Source organism: Camelus ferus, chromosome 26 (assembly GCF_009834535.1).
Source record: "Camelus ferus isolate YT-003-E chromosome 26, BCGSAC_Cfer_1.0, whole genome shotgun sequence".
NCBI classification, from domain to species: domain Eukaryota; kingdom Metazoa; phylum Chordata; class Mammalia; order Artiodactyla; family Camelidae; genus Camelus; species Camelus ferus.
Window position 1 is genome coordinate 14,626,878 of NC_045721.1, and position 19,986 is coordinate 14,646,863.

At 37.7% G+C, this 19,986-nt stretch overlaps 1 protein-coding gene across 3 annotated transcripts in view; it reads right to left on the reverse strand.

Annotated features, from left to right (window-relative positions):
• Window positions 1–2,085: 2,085 nt before the first annotated feature.
• Window positions 2,086–19,986, reverse strand: part of FGL1 (fibrinogen like 1) — a 35,860-nt gene continuing 17,959 nt past the window's right edge. For 2 of the 3 annotated variants that reach the window (XM_006192881.3, XM_032468636.1), the window contains exons 2-8: window positions 18,728–18,807; window positions 16,307–16,487; window positions 10,331–10,490; window positions 9,986–10,083; window positions 6,585–6,673; window positions 6,222–6,409; window positions 2,091–2,453 (exon numbers count right to left, since the gene is read on the reverse strand). In XM_006192881.3, coding sequence (XP_006192943.1) covers window positions 2,294–2,453; window positions 6,222–6,409; window positions 6,585–6,673; window positions 9,986–10,083; window positions 10,331–10,490; window positions 16,307–16,487; window positions 18,728–18,799 — 948 coding nt within the window. In that variant the 5' untranslated portion in view covers window positions 18,800–18,807 and the 3' untranslated portion in view covers window positions 2,091–2,293. Of the gene's footprint in view, window positions 2,454–6,221; window positions 6,410–6,584; window positions 6,674–9,985; window positions 10,084–10,330; window positions 10,491–16,306; window positions 16,488–18,727; window positions 18,808–19,986 lie in introns of all 3 variants that reach the window. The other variant, XM_014566149.2, reaches the window with a different exon arrangement.

Genomic DNA, 19,986 nt, shown 5'->3' on the forward strand with positions numbered 1-19,986 from the left:
TGTGAACGTTGGCTCTCCATCTCTCAAAATATTTTACCGTACACGTTTAATGCCTTTTCCATCTTTACTAAGCACACACCATGCGCTGTGGCTGTAACTTTTGCAATCTGAGGTGTGACAGCAAAACACAAATTTCTTTTTACTTTTTCACTATTTCACGGAAAGGAGACATGTTCTTACCGTGGGTCTTATTAACCTCAGCATATGATTTTTCTCCTTTCCTCATTAAGTCCAGCGCTTTCACCTTTTTACGGTCTCTTTGGTGTATCTGAATTGCCAGCGTCGCCACTCTTGAGCTCCAGAGCCATTATTAAGTAAAATAAGGGTCGCCTGAATTGCAGCACAAGCATTGCGGTGCAGTACACAGAGAGTTGATCTGATACTGAGGTGGCTACTAAGTAACAGGTGGGATACAACGGATAAAGGGAAGATTTACATCCGGTGCGGGTCGGAGCAGGTGCTCGCGAGATTTCACCACGCTACTCCAAAGTTGTGTAATTTAAAACTTACTTGTTCACTTCTGAAATTTCCTATTTAAAATTTTCAGACCATGGTTGACCGAGGGTAACTGAAACCTCTGAAAGGGAAACTGCAGATATGAGGCGGAGGTGGGGTGGGGAATTCTCTCTTGGAACTTAAGAATGCACGTAAGAATATAAAAGGACCCAAGACATACTCGAGAGAAGAAATCTGTTGAATTTTGTTTACCACATCATCTCCTAAACTCATTTGATCAAGGAGCGCTTTTCTTCCTGTATTAACTATTAATATCCCCAGAAGTACAGTTCCCTACATGCTTATTTTTCGAAGTGTGAGCTCTAGACCAGCAATATCTGCATCATCTGGAACGTGTTAAACTAGACTCTTAGGCCCCACTCCAGAATCATTTTAACAAGATGCCCCGGTGATTTGTATGACATTAAAGTTTGAGAAACACTGCTTTGGGAAACACTGTTTAGAGGTTAAAGTACAACTAGCCTTAATATCTTTATGTGACTCATTGTTTCAAGACATCTACTATAATTGCCCCTTAATGCCAATTCACTCATAATTGCAGCAAGTTCTTATTGACTGCTTACTTTGTGCAAGGCATTATTCTAAGTACTTTACTCATATAATCCTTCAACCCAACCCCATGAGGCAGGTGCTATTATAATCTTTTTACAGATGAGATTACTGAGGCTCAGAGAAGTTAAGTCGCCTACCCAAGGTCACACAGCTGTTAAGTTGCAGAATCCTTGGTTTAAGGATTGAAGGATCACTAAACTTTATTACCCCTCTAAACTGTTTTTGTTTTCATGCACTTTCCTGCTCTGTGTATTTTACACAAGGGTTTCCCTCTGCCTGCAATGATTTCCCACATACACCTAGTTAAAAGATTTCAGCTCAAGAAGTTCTTCCAGGAAACTTCTCTGATCTTCTTCCCCCAAGACAGGTGAGGTCCCGCTCTACATCCTGCAGGCACATATTTTTCCTTCATACTTACCAGCTTTTAGAATTATTTATTTTTGTGATTTTCATGGTTAGTGTATGTCATTATCCAAAAAACTGAGCTTCGTGTGGGCTTGGAGTGTGTCCTCTGTGCCTGACACATGCCAAAGGAAGCTGTAGCATGGGTGCAAAACATCTGATTGAGCATCAGAAGACTTGGATCTGAGTCCTTGTTATCCTACCTACTAGCTTTGTCACTTTCAGCAGTCACGAAATCTCAGCTCCACAGATTCTCAGCCCGGGGTTCTCATTCTAGGACAGCTATGACAATTAAAATGTGGCTTCTGAAAGAAGTGTATAATCTACATAAACAACCTAAAAATAAGAGATAGTGTTTTATAGTGATTAAGGTCCTAGGTTGTATTTAAGAGTTCCAGCTCTGCAGTGAGAGACCTGACTTCATTTCCAACTCATAATACAGTTGATTTAGCAATCCACTATCTGCTGGATTTTTTCATGTGTTTTTTACAACTGCATTCATACTCAATTTATTATGCATGTATGCTGTATTATCTCCCAAGTCATGAATGTACTCTATGCTTTTTAATTTTAGTTCGAACATAATCTCTCATCATAGCCCTTTGCACACAGGAATCTGATAAATATTAACATAATCTATATTTATTTGGTGAGTATCACATATTTGCTGTGCTGGAAGTACATTAAGTAATAAAGGCAAGTAAGACTGAAAAGCAGTTCATGTACCATTTGTCGTCATCACACATGTAAGTGTTCAGAATTACTATTTCTCTAATCACTAAAGCCAAGATGAATTGCAGAAGCAAAAGCCCAACAGGGACAATTAAACAACATTTGGAACAAAATCATTTGGCCTAATTTTCATAACCACAGATTTCAAAGAATACCACCATCCATGCCAGGTGTGCCAGACAACGCCATTGTCCGTGTTAGCTGTGTAGGGGCCGCTGTGGTATAAACCATTCAGGTTTGCAGAGTGACACCTAGTGGGAGGAAAAATAAACACAGAACAATCAGACTAGAAAAACATCCTTCGAAACGCTTTTATTTTGCTAGCAAATGATTGAAAACCTTTTCACTATGAAACTCTGCCATTTCTAGAAAAGGGGATATTTATCAGTTTACAGAAGCCACGAGATTTCTACAACAGATGAGTTTGTTAAACTGGTGGGTTTCGGTGCCATAACTCTCAGGACACAACCCAGGTCACTTGTACACTATTGACAAAGAAGCAGTTCTATTCTTAACAGCCTTTAAACAAAGAAAGAAGAAAAAAAGAGAGAAAAGCAAGCAAACAAAATCCCGGCTTGTAACCCCGAGCCTTGGCAGCGTGGTGCGGGTGACGGGGCCCAGGCGTGGCACTCTGCTCAGGGGCCGGCTTCCCCGGGTCATTTACCCTCATAGTGTTCACCCCTCTGCTGCCACGACTTAGCTTCCGTCATTCAAACTCCTTCCCTCCCCTCTTAAAAATCACTAGCATATCAATTATCTGAACCTCAAGGATAAGAAAACAAAACATAAACCATCATTTAAAGTCTTGCCAGCCATCAACCAATAATCATTTGTCTGAGTGGCTGAGTTAATTTTTTACATATACTGCTCCCATCTAGATAACGGCTAGGTTAACCCATGGTTATGTTCTCATACATTTTTAAATGGCATCTTTCCTCCTTTGGAATCTGTAAATTTTGTCCCTGATATGTATAAAGTAAGAGTAGGTGATAATTTTCTGCGTACTGTTGTGAAAGGACTTACTATTTCTCTACTGATTTTTTTTTTATTGCTATAACTAACAAAAAGATGTCAGGCATTAGTACAGAAGGAGAACATTCACAAGGCTCAGTTCTGAAAAATCTATGGAAAGCACCTAAATTATTGAATTTAAAAAAGAGTATAATTTACCCATAAAAGCTGAGTGGTTGGCTTGAATCACTTACCAGCCGAGTGATTCTCTCCTGCTAACCATCCTGCCAGTCCTTTTAACTAATCGAAAGCATGCATGCTGAATCTGCAAGTGTTAAGAACCTACTGTATTTTTTAAATTGCATGGAAAGTAACATGAAAAGAGAAAACACCCTAAATTGGGCCTCCAGAATATATATTCTGACATATCACTGTCTTACTAGAGTCATCTATTACATACGAATCCCATTAGGAAACTGACTCTGGTCAACGTAGGAAGCATTAGCAATTCTAACACCAATCTTCCAGCATCTTCCAGGCTCTAGAACAGCCTGGACTTGAAGCTAGACTAGGGGATGACTGGGGCGCCCTTGGTGAAGAAGGATCTGTGAGCATGCATATAAGATGCTGCACCAGCAGAGAAGAGACGACATCAACACTCAGTGATTGGGGTTTGCTGTGTGGAGAAACACCTTCGTAGGTGGGTAATATTTATGAGATGCCAAGATTTCACGTAAACTGAAAGAACTATGGTACGGAAGAAAAAATAATGAGGAGGAAGAGGATGACCAAGGTAAACTACAGTAGTAGCAGGCATGGTAGAAGCAGCACTGAGCCTCTGGAACAATTGACTTTTTTTCCCTAGATTTTCTGATTTTTTCCAACTGCACAGCCTTAACGTTTTCCTTGACTCCAAGGATGATGCAGGCTTCCTGGGTGGCTCCATCTACTGAATTGCCTTTCTTTGTCCTCCATGAAACCCTGACTTTAAAGTCAAGTAAATCACTTAAATTTCCCAATGTTAATATGTGTACTGTTGTTATTCAACTGGGTAGGTTCATGGTTTTGATCTGGTAATATGAACCAATGTGGTTGTTATTTCTGTATGTGGAATTGTGTTCCAAACCAAACATTAAGGGGGGCTTGCAACTTTGTGAATTATAGATAAGTTTTACCTAATGCTGATAGTTTTTACAAATGCTAACTTAGAAGGACAGGGGAAGAAAAAGGAAGAGGATGAGAAGGTGATGAAGATGGCTTTTTTTTTTTTTTTTTTTAATATAACAAACCCTTGTGTCGAGGGCTGACTTTCAATAGGAAGATGGCTTTTAAGAGAACAGGAAAACCTCTAGGGAAGACTGTCACCATCTTTGATTTGCTAGTAGAAAAGATCATACCCTTTCTCTGTCCTCTCTCACTGCTGTATGTGCTCCACTTCCCTGACAAATTACCAAAAATTAAATGAACTCAAACTGCAAAAAACAAAACCCAGAGAAGACAGTATTTTTAGAACGAGTTAGATTCAACCTCACACACCACACTACATACAGATAGCTCTATCTCCATCAAAGCTACAGCTGTAAAATCAGCGTATCACATTAATGGACGATGGTCATAGTGAGGGGTCTCATCATTTTAGGGAAAATAGACAGATGTCTGGTATACCTCCACTTAATACAATAGAGGATTCTTAAGTGCCCTAAAAGTACTTATATAATTTAAAAAATGTTAAAATTTGGATTGTGGAATTTAAATAATTAGTCCACAATTACATGGAAAACTCGGCACTCCAGAAATACTCGTTAAAGATTATGTAATGGAAATTTAAATATCCTGCTATTTTGAGGTGGTCCCTGCCTGCTAAGGAAAGGGGAAGATGTTCAAAGCTCATGCACTGCCTAATGGTTTGAACACATCTGTTTTGCAGACACAGCAGGCTTCTCAGGTTATTTTTAAGAAAGACTGTATGAATTTTCCATTCCTGCCTTTATTTTGTGACTGCAACCAAGGGAGCTGTCTGGAAACCACCTTGGGTGGAGAACTAACTAGGAAAGAGCACTACCCAGCCTTGAGAAGAGAAAGTATTGAGGAATAATACAATAAGCATCTTCTCATCCAGCGCCTGAAGAGTTATGTTGAAAAGGAATCACAATTACTCTGCAGCTACTGAGGGGAAAAAAAAAACCAAACTGGGAAGTATTAAGAAGGCAGATTTCAGGTTAATAAAAGGAAAAACTTGGTGCAATCAAAAACGGATTGAGCTTGCTGATAAAGTAACACTGAAGTATTCAATCAGAAGGTGGGGTTAGGTTTCAGGAATGTTGTAGAAGAAATTGGAGGAGCTTGGATTCAATTATTTAATAAAAGTCACAGTACTTGAAAAACAGTATTACACAGAAAAATTTACAATAACACGGCCATTTCATATGCTGGGAGAAGGTGAAGAGCTTCACCCTCCGTACCCTGGAAGGCTGAAACTGATGTTTATCTTCAACAAATTTGCCCTTGATAAGTGGTTTTTCAGTTGTTTATTTTAAATGACATCAATCTTACACATATGAATAAAGACGTTAACTCCACAGGACATTTTAGGGTTAAATTATTAAGATGATCATTCTTTTAGTAGTGTCATATTTGCAAATTTTTTAAAGTTTTGTGTTTTTTTTAAGTTTTGGCCTTTAATTTTAAATGACTGATTTTAAAGTGCTGACTGAATAAACCCTTGAATAAGAACAAAATATATTTTTTAAAACGTCAAAAATGCTCTCTATTTCTTTGTGTCAATTTGTTAACCCACTATGTATGAGAACTCACCATAATTCAGTTTGCAAACAATCTTTGTAAAAGCAGTAATTTGATTTATGTCTGTGATATGTCTTTCAGGCTTTACTAATGTACACAATGAACAAATCTTCAAAACTACTTCATCACTGAAGAATTCTAATAAGGATGATTACTTAATAATACCAGTATTACAAAGAAGACCTCATTACCTCATATATTATAATTCATGCCCATCAGTGAGATATCATCAATGCCATTACAATTATGTTTGTAAAACGTCAAACCTGTTAAACCACCAGCCGGACTGATCCTCTTTCGCACAGTTCCCTTCGTAGTTGTCATTATCTCTGTCCCATGTGCTGAATTTCATTCTTTGGTGACTAGCCCACCATTGCACCTCGGGATGAAAATTCCCTGCAAGGGAGTCTCCAGCTGTTCCAGAATATTCCCCAAAATGCAACTCATAGGAATTCTAAAGGAAAACAGGCGACTTCCGTTATCAGTTGTCACCATTTTTAAAACAGATTTATTTATTTTAAACAAAAAAATAGGTTCTATTGTGCACTTTTGTTTCCACTGACTTCAGGTCTTATATTGTACGTTTTACACATTAATTCATGGTGTTACTTATTTGAAATTTTTAGTACCTTTTCATCTCCAACTTTGAAATTTTTATATTGTGCATAACGACTATTTCTTTCAAAATCTGCAAGGTCAATTTTTAACGTGTAGTCTCCTGAAAAAACAAACAAGAAATCATAGTTTTTTTGGTTTTTTTTTTAACATATGAGATAAAATTGATTCACTGAGGCTTAAAAACAATCTATGGTTCTATTTTACTTAGACCATTTCCTTCTGCCATGAATCAGTTTTCAAAGAATAAACAGTGACTCCACTATATTTACAACAAGAAAATGTTATTGTGTATTTTACTTGAAAAAAAATTAAGGATGCAATATTAAAGACAGAAAATTTCTACAGGATCCATCATAGGTTAAAAATTAGTGTCATTCACTTGGCAAAGAACAACAGAAAACAAGTCATTATTTACTTAACAGATTAAGAAATCTAATAATAAAAGAACAGAAGTTTTAATAAGTTTAAATATTTATCCTCTTTTTCTTACATTTGATTAAGAATGTTGATCTTAAATATAAATGACTGAAATAGTTGAATCGTTAAATAATCATCTTTTCTTCATTGTCCCATCATTTGCAAATAACAAAGATTATTTTTTTCAAAAACAGAACTATCGTCAGGAACATAAAAAGTTACAAATCAAACTAAATGTTAGATAATATATGTTGTATCCTCCTCCTTTGATAAATAAAATTTCACAGTGACCTGTAAGACCAGATTTGAATTTAGAGTCTCAGTTTCCTTCTAGCTGCAAGCTGGCACGTGGAGGCCCATCACGCAGGCCTAGTCTGTGATCTGCCCCTCTTCTCTTCCCACCCCCATATCATCACACACAGCAAGGGGCCTTGTCCGCATTTGTAGACATTCCAGGCTGTACACTCACGTGCTGTTAGGAGTGGTGGGGTTTTTTTTTGTTTTTTTTTTAATTGGAGGTACTGGGGATTGAACCCAGGATGTAGTGCATGCTAGGCACACATTCTGTCACTGAGCTATACCTACCCCAACCCAAGCTCTGTTTACACCCCCAATAAAAGCTGTTCCTTCACCTCCCCTCAGACTTAGGGGCACATACTCCAGCTGCACAACTTTCCCACAGGGGGACAGATGAAGAAGAGGCATGAACTGGTCCTGGAGACAAGCTCAAGGCATCTTGAGCAGGGAATGCTAGATTCCCCATCACTGGAGAGAGTCTAGGAGGGCTGTGGGCTCCTGTTGGCCCTGACACTTTGGTCCCACAGATTCCTTGTTTCACAGAACTCTCTAAAGTGGAGTTCCAAGGAAGAGGTATCCTTAATCTGATCAAAAGATAGTAAAGGTTATGTGAGCTAAGGCTGTGAAGTGGATGGAAGCAGTACATAGAGATAGACTAAGTCAACACTCCTAAAAAGTACTTTGTATTATAGAAGAGATTCAAAGTTCTAGGTAACTATCTAAATAGCTCTTTGGTCAAAGAATAAATAAAAATGCAATTACAGACCATTTCTAAATTAACTTTATTGCAAACACTTCCAGCCAAAATTCATATAATGGGGATAAAGCTATTTTCAGAGGCAATTCCTTCCTTAAATGCTCTCTTGATTAAAGAATGCAGAGACAAAGGGACTGTTTTTCCTTGGGATTATGTGATATGCAGTTGTGAAGCCTGGAACTGATGAATGCATTTTTGCTACCATGACAGTAGCCAGCCTGAAACACCAATCAAAACATGAAGGGGAAGCGGATGTTTTGGCAAAGCATCTGGGTGAATAAACAATAATAATTTGAAAAATAATAAGTTTGAATTTTGTATGTTTAGGAGAAGTCAAAGGTTACTTCCTGGGGTTTTCATAGTTTCAGTAGGAAACCAGATGCATCTTAATGTGTGAAAGAAACAGAAGCTGGTATGGTAAATGTTATACATCTACCATAAAACACTTCAAAGTAGGATAATAAATACATTGAAATTCAGAGAACATTGATCACAAGAAGGGCAAAGACAGCATTAGACTCCTAGAGATATCTATTCTCTCTACTTTACTACTCTAGTTTCTCAAAGATTTCTATAATTATACTTCTACTGACTACTATGAATATAGAAACACTAATCATTTTCCTTAGCTTGGATGGAACAAATAAATCTTTGCTGTTACATTTAGTGCCTTTTCAGTGTGATATAGCATGCTTTCTTGAGCAATACAACTGCCTTTTATGAAACATTAAGAATCAGATTTGAGTGGAACTCTCTACAATTTCAAATAGCAACTGAAGTAAGGAAGGGAATGGATTGGAGCAAAAGAACATGGGAAAGAGAAGCTTGGAAAATCTGTTAGTGAACTAACGATATTTCAGATAAATACTGAACTCTAGTTAAAGATATCCATGCAAAAGCACATGGGGGAATTGTACAGTGTCTGCAGTTTACTTTGAAATGTGTCCAAAAACAGTAGATTGATGATGGATAGATGGATAGATAAGCAACTAAAATGTGAATGTAAAATCTAGGTGGTAGGTTAAAATTTCTTCCAGTTTTGCTGTATCTTGGAAATTTTTCCATACAAAATTTGGAAGGGGAAGGGAACAAAAACCTTTAGTATATTATGGTATTTGATTGCAAAATCAGCCCTAATGCCCCAGAGCTCTTCTCCTTTCCCTTTGCAACATGACTTTGTAACTAACTCCCTCCCACTAAGTCTATTTCCTTTCCCCTTACATCTGAGCTAGTCCTGTGACTTACTTTCTCCAATAGAAGGCAGTGAAAATTACTGTGTGCCAGTTCTGAGTCTGGGTCTCAAGAAAGTTATGTGCTTCCACCCTCTTTCTTGAAACTCTGCCTCTGCTTTAAGAAGTCCAGACTAGCTAGCTGGAAGAGGAGAGACCGTGTGGAGCAGAGCTGAGCCATTCTATCTGAGGCCAACCTAAAATAGTCAGCTTCCAGTTGACTGGGAAGTTGATCATGAACCCATGAGCAAGCCCAGCCAAGATCAGCAGAGCCCATCCCTGATAAGCAAAACCACCTACCCAATGTGTAGAATTTGTGAAAAATAATAAATGGTTGTTTTAAGCCACTACATTTTTAAGTGGCTTGTTACACAGTATTATTGTGCCAATAGATAACTGATGCAATATATATGTTTTGAGGCAGTCAAGGCATTAAAAAAAAGGATAATTATGACATTAGATTTCCATCCTAGAAATAGAAAAAATATGTATGAGAAATCCTCTACCCACAACCCAGGTCTAGTTTCCTTTCCTCCATTCCTAGTTTTAAGCAGCCACATTTTACAAAGGGGATTATTGACCAAAAGGGATCACAGCCACCTGTAAATCATAGTAATTGCCAAATTAGATACATTGCCTAGAATTCAGTGAAAAACATTTTAATGTTCTTTTTATCATATTTCAAATGAACTTGATATCAGGCAAACCTTACCTTGTGTGGTCAGTAAGTGAAGATTCTTATTACCCAGCCAATATTCACCATTTTTTTGGACAAAATTTCCAAAACCATTTTCATAGTCATTCCAGTCTCTAAAAAATTTAAAGTGAAAGCTGACTTTAATGAAATCCAAATGCACCTTTGCAGTACCCAACGTGAGCATCCCCCACTCCCATCCCTACCCCCAATATTTTCTTGATTAGTTAATGTACTTTCACTATTCTTATTTAGAGTGAAATTCTGTCTAATTAATAGACTTCAAGATATAAGAAGGCTTTAACTTAGTACAAATCTCACATTTCCTACTCCAAATAAGTCCTTATGTTATAATTAGCATACCTGTTAAAGTTCTCACTGCCATCAGATCGCCTTTGAATCACAGTCCATCCTCCTCCATCAGACATGTCACAATAAACAGAGAATTCCACTGGGCTCTGGAGAGGTTTGATTTTGTAAAATCCACTCTGCTTATATCCATCATTGAAAATCTCTGAACAATCTGTTTCCAAAACAAGGTAATGTGAAATTTGTCATGTCTTTTTTTTTTAATAGGAGTCTCTGCCTGAGATTACTCAGTACTAATGGAGACAGATAAAACACATGATGCAGATAATCAGCTTTTTGAAACTGAATCTCGTACGTCTTCCAGTGGATATTAGGAAATTCTTATCTGTTTTTCTAGCATTTAGTATTTAATTATCATCTGAGTTCTTGAAATGATCATGGGGGGAAGAAAGGAGGGAAATAGGTATCTGGTTCCTCATTTCTGATTTTTGAAGAAAACATTTAAAGATATCTATGTTTCAGTTAATCACAGAATATTTAAGTGGAAATTACAGCTTTATTAGACAGAACAGTGGAACTTTTCTCTCCTATGAAGCTAAAATGAAAGTAGAAATATAACAGCAAACAATTTAATATGGATTGTCTTTACTTAGAACATTATAAATCATTCTGAACATCTGGAAATGAACTCAAAATAGTAATCTTGTTAGATTCTTATAACCTCCCAGGCTCAGCAGATTTTTTTTACTAACCCACTGAAATTTCTAACAGTCCATGCATTCTTAAATGTTTTTGTTAAGAACTGCAAGCTTCTACTATTTGACCCCACAGTCTTCTTTCCCGTGGTATTTCTTTAACCACTGAAGCAAACATAGCTACCAATTTGTCACCAAAGAGTAGTATTTGTTTCTTAAACCACTTGAGGCTGGGATAAATTAATACCCACTGGGTCTCATCTGGGCTGATCTATACAGACTTAGAGAATATGGCAGGTATGGACTCACTGCTATTTAGTGTCCAGGAAGCTCTGTTTTAGGGTGGTTGAATTCGTGGCCACTATAAAGAGAGAGCTGCAAGGATACTCAGTCACAGCCTTTTGAATAAAAACACTATAATTTAACATCATTAACTTTCAAATTTTACCCATATCGTTTCGTTCATTTCCTTCCTTTTTAAAAAAAAATATTTTCTACAATTCTATAACCAGGTATGGTGATGGATGTTAACTAGAATTACTGTGGTGATCACTTCACAATATACAAATATCAAATCATTATGTTGTATACCAGAAACTAATATAACGTTGTATGTTCAATTATACCTAATAAAAAATTTCTCTTCCTGATTGGATAATTCCATTCTTTTAGCCTATTTTTGAGTTTTTTCTTCAATTTCATTGTTTTGATACCAAATTGCCTATAACAATTTTGTTACAAATAAAACATACTCCACATTAGATTGAATAGGCAACAGGAATTACAAGAGAAAAGAAAATAAAGAACCATAGTCATTTTCTAAACTTACCAAGCTGAGACCAATCATATACTACTGCTTTGGTGAGATGTTCATCTTACTAATGATTTAGGCTTTATTCATACATTTATTTTTGAGATTTAGAAGCCAAAGAGTTCTTTATATATGCTGGATTACTTTTTTTTTTTAAAAAATCCTATTTTGGCCATTAAACAAGAAGAAAAACAATAGGAAAATGATTCTAAAATTAGTTCCATGCTGTTCAAAAGCTTACATCTTACGGTCAATTGTACTGCACACTTTTTCATTAAAGTAAGCCCATTTTAACCTTGTTAGGAAAGGAGCTCTTTGCTTGCATTTAATCACCCACCAAAGAGCTGAACGGTACAAACTCAAAGGTTCAGACAAGCAAATGTGGAAAAGATTAGCTATAACATTTGCCTCTGGAAAACTCCGTGAATATGGAGTTTTCAGCCAACATTTACTACTTGTTTTTATTTTATGCCAACTCCAAGTTCGTTTCAGTTTTTAAAAAAATTTTCTTCATCCCAGAGGAAAATGCCAAACACAACTCAAGATCCAGCAGAAAGCTTTCAACTGAAAAAACAAAAACAAAAACCCGACAAATAAATATCAAAAAAGTGCCAGTAGCTCAATTGCTTATAGCAAATAAGTAGAGAAACGCGCCTTGGGTAAATGTGACTTACAGTGTGATAGAAACTTCAAGCAATGTAGGGTTTACAATATCAACTAGATAGTTAAAACTATGATTTTTCAAAATGTTTTGACCCACTCACCCCCTGGAGAATAGGCAGGAGAGGAGCAGGGTTAGAGAGCCCTAGGTTCACGGGAATTAAAAAAAAAGAGAGGGGGGGGATTTTTGGATACTTACATAATGCTAGAGTGAGGCCAAGGCTTCCTGCTCTCTGATGGACAAAGACTGTGCTGAACTGGATACGTGAATACTATCCCTGATCATGCAGGAAGCAAGTCACATTGGAAGGCCCAATGTTGACGCTTCATAAAATGAAATGACAGCCTGCCAAATGAGCTTTTTCTTCCTGTTTCAGAATGGTAGCTGAGCCCAAGGCTGAGAACCAAAGGCACTCGGTCCCCTACACTCTAAACTCAAGAGAAAGGCCAGCCTGAGTGCAGTTGCCACTCCACAGAGCATCCTGGGAAATGCCAGAATCAGCCCTACCACTGCCATCCTTACCCTCAGGCAACATAAGATGAAACTTTAAGAGGAGAGAGAGGAAGTTGCAGTATTCTTGTAGGGTAGGGTAGGGTAGGTGGGGATCTCTCTGAAAACAAGGGAGAGAAGGTATATGATAATGTAGGTAGAGGGCTGATGTTCATTGAGCTATAAATATGAAATGCTTCTGTAATCATGTTACATGTGTTAACTCATTTGATCTTTACAACAAAGAAACAGTCACTCTTAACTTTCCCATTTTACAGATGAGGAATATGAGGCACACAGAGGTCAAGTAACTTTCTCAAGGGCCATGGCTAGCAAGACGGACAGCTGGACTTTGAACCCAGGCTTCAGACTCTTGACCTTAACCACTACACATACTGCCTTGAGAAACAGTCTTATAAACACTGGGAGCTCCTGCAGAAGGGAACGTGGTTAAACGAGTGGTCTTGGCAGAGCAGATGTGATGCCAAAGGCTATTGTGATTGTCACCAATTGTGAATTCGGTACTGTAATCTTTCAATGTAGGCACGTAATTCCATCACACCCAAAAGCTTTAAAAGTATATTTAATTACATGTTGCATAAAAATCATGTGATTTATGCATTGTTTTCAAAAATTGCTAGGTTGTACGTAATTAGGTGTTTTCTACCATGAGTTGAATTTGAATGCAGAAAATAACTGATTTAGTAATAATACATAACTTGTAAATAAGAAATTTATTTCTATAGACATAGACATGAATATTTAATTTTTTTTAAATTTACGGAGACCAAAAACATACACTTCGGTGTGAGCAAATTTTTACGTATTTTATGTAACATTATATATTATGTTAAATATGTTTTTTTTAGAATTTATTTTATATATTTTATTTATAGAGTGTTTGGCCTTGGTAGGCTCTCTAGCACTATTTTCCTATATGCTGAAAAATAAAGTACAATTGAACTGTATCTTGGGGGGACACAATTCAGCCTATAAGAGTGATCAATCAAAAGGCCTTTTGACCAAGCTGTTTACCCTCTTCTCTGTGTATCACTTCTGTCCTCCACAATGACCGACCAAACTAACCCACTGAGATCCTACCCTCCAATATGTGTCTTACTGATACTTTCTGCAGTCTCAGGATGGGTACCTGGAGCCTCCTGGGTGGATATCTGAATACATGACAACCAGGTCCCAAACACCCAATAAAAAGGATACCAAACCGGCCCAGGATCCCACCTCCTACCTGAAAAGTAATAAAGCCTCCACTATGTGACCTCAGGGGACCTTGGACTTTTTCAGCCTGCGGGAAGAAATTTGGTGAGAAGCCTGGTCTGGTTCTGGTCTTGAGCAATCTCATCCATACCTGCAGGGAAAGCACAAATCCTTTCCCCCCACTGGAGGCATTACAACTTAATTGGTCTGGAGTGGAACCGAGGGACTGTTTGTAGAGTTTTCCATGGGTCATTTGCATTTCTGCACATTTTGCAAACAGAGCTTATGTTTCGGGGATTTTTATCGAGGATGTTTGCATCGTGAACAGCTTTGAGAAGACAGAGATAGTGGCTTCGCTCGGAGCAGATGGAAGGTTTGTTTGCTGTCCACTATATTAAAGATAACTTCTCCCTCTGGGAGAAGGCTGGGCAGATTTGCTCATAACTTATCACAAGAGACTGAGGTTTCCTAAGCTCAGGGCTCCTCAGTTGTGACATAGCTCACTGCCTGCACATTTTCCACCTGGATTATTCCACACCGCTCCCTTGGCATTTGCAGGCAGTGGACACTGGTGAACCATGAAGCTCACATCTCTGACTCAGGAGTCTGTTGTCTTCTGCCAGCATCCATGAAACTTTGGCAGCCCATCAGCATTTTTAAAGGTCACCAGGTGATTCTTCTGAGAATCACTGTCTTCAAGGAATCACTACTGATTCTCTTCCTGCTCAATTGCTTTCCTGAGCTTTCTTTCACTGTCTTGCCTAATCTTCCCTAATTCTCATCTTAGGTTCCATTTCTTGATTCTCTGCCCCGTGATTGCTTCGGTTATTCATTTCTCAAGCCCATTTTTAACCTGAGCAGTTCTTGGTTCCTCTCTTTCCATGCTCCAGAGCCACAGGCCATCCTCACTTGTATCCAATCCCACTGCTGCAGGACAGTGGCTCTGGACTCCTGTTCCCTAAAGGTGGGAAGGACTGTTGGACTCTAAGGATCAAGGGCAAAGGATCAAGTTGCTGGACAACAGAGAGTCAGGAACCCAGGGCAAAGAGTCTGAGCAAAGAGAGATTAGGATCTCGGTAAAGAGAGAAAAAGGGAGCATCTTACTGAAGCATAGGTTCTAAGATTCTCACAAGTCTGATATGTAACACTGGTAAGTATATTTAGAAACACAAAATAAAGATGCTTTTATTTTCATCGGCTTGGCATCTCTTTAGCCTCTACAGGTCCTCAACTATAGTCAGATATAGTTCGCAATTTAGAGTTACTTACCTTGCTATTCCTATCTCCATTATTACCTTACTTTCATTCATAAATATGAGGGTCTACTATATCCCATGCACTCTGATGGGCAATAAGGAGGAGAGACTGCATCAGACATCATCCCAGACCTTATTTAAAAAGTATCCAGTTGACTGACCAAGATAGACTCATAAACAGGGAAATCTTAATACATCCTGGTAGTGGCTACAGTAGACACACATGAACAAAGTGCTCCAGATGTCATTCTCACTACTTCTGACAACTGTTTCTTTACTTTAAATGATGCCTGGAGGAAGTCAGGTGGATAGTTTTCTATAGGGAATAATGATACATGCAGTGATAAGTGCAATGTGTTAACAGTTTAAGATCATTTCTTTTTTCTAGGAAGAAACATTGGCCTAATCAAAGGGAAAATGGCCAAACCATACAATATACACATACAACAGCTCTTTCATCTTCCTAAATAATTCTGTTTCTTTCCTGTGACCTGCCCTTTTATTCTATTATCTTATTTACTATCTTAACCACACATTAGGGTTTCAGAAGGGAAAAACATATAAATGTAACAAGATACGATGCACAAAAACAAAACTCAGCTATAAAATTTCACAAATAGAATCTGCCATTTGCACACTAATATTTAAACAATCCATTGTCGTCATCTCATTAAACTACGGAAATTCTCAGATACCTAGCATTGCTATTAAATGCCCCCTGCAGAGATAATAGAAAAAAGTAAAATATAGGAGGAGACATTTAAATTTGGTTTAATTCTTCATGTTGCTTGTTACTGGGATAGGAAAGCTCTTTAACAAAACCGCAAGTGATGAAATAACTGGCACCGTCATTGCACATGGCTACATAAGTCACTGAGACCCTTAGGAAAAATAGACTCTGACCTGCGTATTGCCTCTTGCCTCCAAGGTCAATGACACTGTTCTCCTCTCCTTTATCGAAGAACTGGAGTTCCTTCTCATGCAAAAGCTGCGCGATCTTGACCTGTTGCTGTTTGACCCGGGTCTCAAGCAGGTACACCTGGGTTCTGAGCCGCGCCTGCTCCTGAAGGCAGTTCTCGAGAGCCTGCAAAGTAATGCGTGTCTCATTCTTACAGAAAATAAACACACTGCATAACTTGGATAAATTAATGATTCAATTTTGTCCCCAACTCCCATTTCAGAATATTATTCTAACCAGAGTGGTTTGTAAGTTCTATACTAGTTGTTATTTGAAGGATAAGAAATTATGCTATGGTAAAATACTTGAACTAAAAAAATGATATAATCTGAATGACTATGCTAAGAGCTTTAGAGTCGTTGTCTCATTTGATCCTCACAATGGGCAAGAGGAGTCAAGGTTCAAGCTCCTGCTCTCAATTTCTACATGACACCACCTAAGTGCTTCTTTCTTTCTTTCTTTCTGCAGGGAGAGGTAATTAGGCTGGCTGGCTGGCTGGCTGGCTGGCTGGCTGGCTTGCTTGCTTGCTTGCTTGCTTGCTTATTTATTTATTTATTTATTTATTTATTTATTTATTTATTTATTTATTTATTTATTTATTTATTTATTTTATTTAGATGGAGATCCTGGGGATTGAACATAAGCTATATCCTCCCCCCCTAAGTCCTTTCTTAATAGTAAAGTATTTTATGGCATCATTCTGCATCATTAGTGTGTCAGTCTCTAAAATAAACAAGGCTTTCAATGACCTTTTGGTATTAATATGTTTAAAAAATATACTTGAATATTATAATCTGATGACATAAGCTCACCTTTTCAAGGGATTCTGCTTTAGACATGAGATGCCTGAGTATCTCATCCATTTACCTGTTGCTGGAAATTCTACTGGAGCCACTTTAACTTTTTGCTTATTTATCATTTTTCTCTCAGTTACTTCAAAAAGGGATGGAGAAGCCTGAGTCTTCCAGGTAAATAATTTACTTTCTCTAAAAAGGCAAGTAATCTGAAGTGGCATTTAACTGAGCACATCTCTCCAGAGATAAAGCAAATGAGGTGAATTGGGAAGGGGACTGGCAGAGGCGGGTCTCCGGGGAAGAGCTACTGAGACCAAGAAACTGCAATACAGGCTCTTAAGTACTCAGTGCTGGGAGAGTTACTAGGGGTAGCGAAAAAAGGGCCAAGACAAATTTCTGGCATTTTCCCATTATCACCCCAACAACTCTGTTTGCAGTTCATGTCACAATCTCATGTGATATGTTTGCTGAGAAATTATGAATTTTAATGTGTAATTGCCTTATATTACTTCAATACATTTTATTTCCTAAAATAGCCATTAGGTTACAGTCAGATGTTATTTCCCAATGAATATTTACATAACTTCCTGTTCCTATCTTTATGTGCTACCTTGTATTCATTCCATAAATATGAGGACCTAACTGTGTTCCAGGCGCTCTGCTAGGCAGTCTAACAGCATAGAGAACCTATCAGGGGCAAAGGAAAGAGGTACACTGCCTTCCTATGAAGGACTATAATTTTGTATATATAGAAATTCAGCCTGAAAACTGAAAGTCCTAAGCAAGAGAATGGAGAAATGATAGAAGAGGCCCCTCCCTCCCATCTCTTGGCGCAAGTCACTGAGTCTCTCCCAGCTCTCTCTCTAGGACCATTTCTTATTTGCCCTTGGTACTCTCGCCTCATCACTCTTTGATTTATCCTCTCTGAACAAGTTATTTGCTTAGCCCCGAGCCAGCCTGTCTGAAAAATAAACAGAAAGACATTCCATGGCGTCTGCAGTCTGGTGTTGCTTTCTAATAGTGGGAAATTGGTTGTGATATTGTTTAATATAGTGGACTACACAGGGCAAATATGCTCAATCTTTATGAGATTACATATACAGTGTCAGTAAGCTTATTTAAAACTTAGGGGTTTTCTTTCTCCCTGAACTTTGAGCAAATGTGTGTTTTCTCCTTTTTACTCACAAACGGCGGAAGGCACAGGTTCATTGTAATGACTTTCAAATAATCTGTTTATTTTACATTGACAGTGTCCAATATTGGAAAGGTCAATTTGAAAGGACAGTTTTACATTTTTAATATCATGTAACCACCCAAATAACTCCAGCAAATTCAAAAAGATTTTACTTAGTGAGAATACTGACTTTTACTTTTTAAAAGTTTTAAGCACTTTAAAAGAATTTTTAAGCACTTAGTAAGTGCCTATTTTGTGGAAGGTGCTTCCACAAACCTTTTTCACTTTTCTCCCTTAGTTGTTTCTTCAGTCACAAGTTACTATAGTCTCTGCAAAATAAAAGAAACTTCAGATTAAAGAAGGAATTAAAAAGACAATATTGTTTGTAATGAGCTTACCCAGGTTGCCTTGCCCATTACCAGGGTAGTGGTGACAAGGATGAAACCGAACATCTTCACCATTTTTCCCATTGGAAGAACTGCAAGAATGAAAAGAATTTCATAAACTTAATTTACTGTGAATTTTTCATGAGACCAGATCTGGAGCTTCGGACTCAGTGGGTTCCAGGAGGTCAGATGCAGTTCAAGGCCATGTCTAACCTGAGAGTAGCCAAGGAAATTCTCCTGGACTTTCCCAGGCTTCCTCTAACAAAAGGATGCTCACTGTTACCTTGTATAGAATTGAAGCAATTTGACAGCAAACATACAGGTGGGACTCTGGCTTTTTGGAATGTGGAAAAGGCACAGGCTTTTTAAGCACAAAGACCTGGGTCCATATTTTGGCCTAGCCACTTCCCAGTTGTGTGACCTTAGGCAACTTACTATCAGATGCTCCTGATCTGTAAAATAGACATCACAATTCTTACTTCATAAGACTGTGGCCATCTTGATGTAACATTTTCAGACAACTTGGCCTATGATAAGTGCTAGATGAACTCATTTTGTATGTGGGGGACTTTTTATTTTGGAAAAAAGGAATAAAGAAAAAAAAAGTTACAAGTGGGAAGTGACATGTATTGTTTTTCTTAATGTCTTAATGGATAGGCAAGCTACCAACACAATATAAAACTTTAAGCCCTCTTTAAAGTTGTAGAAAAAAATTAACTTTATCACTTCTTGAGAATATTTTAAAAATCAATCTTGAAGTCGTGAGTCTTGATGAAAAATTTTGCTCATCCTTAAAATAACTTCTCTGTGCTGCCAGTGGTGAATTTTCATAAATTTTAGAAGCTAAGGAGCCTAGGACAGAAATGTGCATAATCTTCAAACAAATTTTATACCTATGGTTTCTGCTAAAAAAAAAAAAAAAAGAACTGGAATCAACTGAATTATTTATCTGTCAGCCTAATTTTATTCTTATAAAACCTATGACTACTAGGTCCTTTTCACGTGTCTCTTTCTCAATTTTTATGTAACTAGAAGAATGGTTCCTGGGAGGAAGGGTATAGCTCAAGTGGTAGAGCACATGCTTAACATGCATGAGGTCCTGGGTTCAATCCCCAGGACCTCCTCTACAAATAAATAAATAAATAGATCTAATTACCTCCCCCCTCTAAAAAAAAAAAAAAAACACTAAAAAAAAAGTTCCTAAGCATTGCTACCCATTGGCTCACTTGGGGAGCTTTAAAAAATGTCCATGCCCAGGAACTGAATCAAAA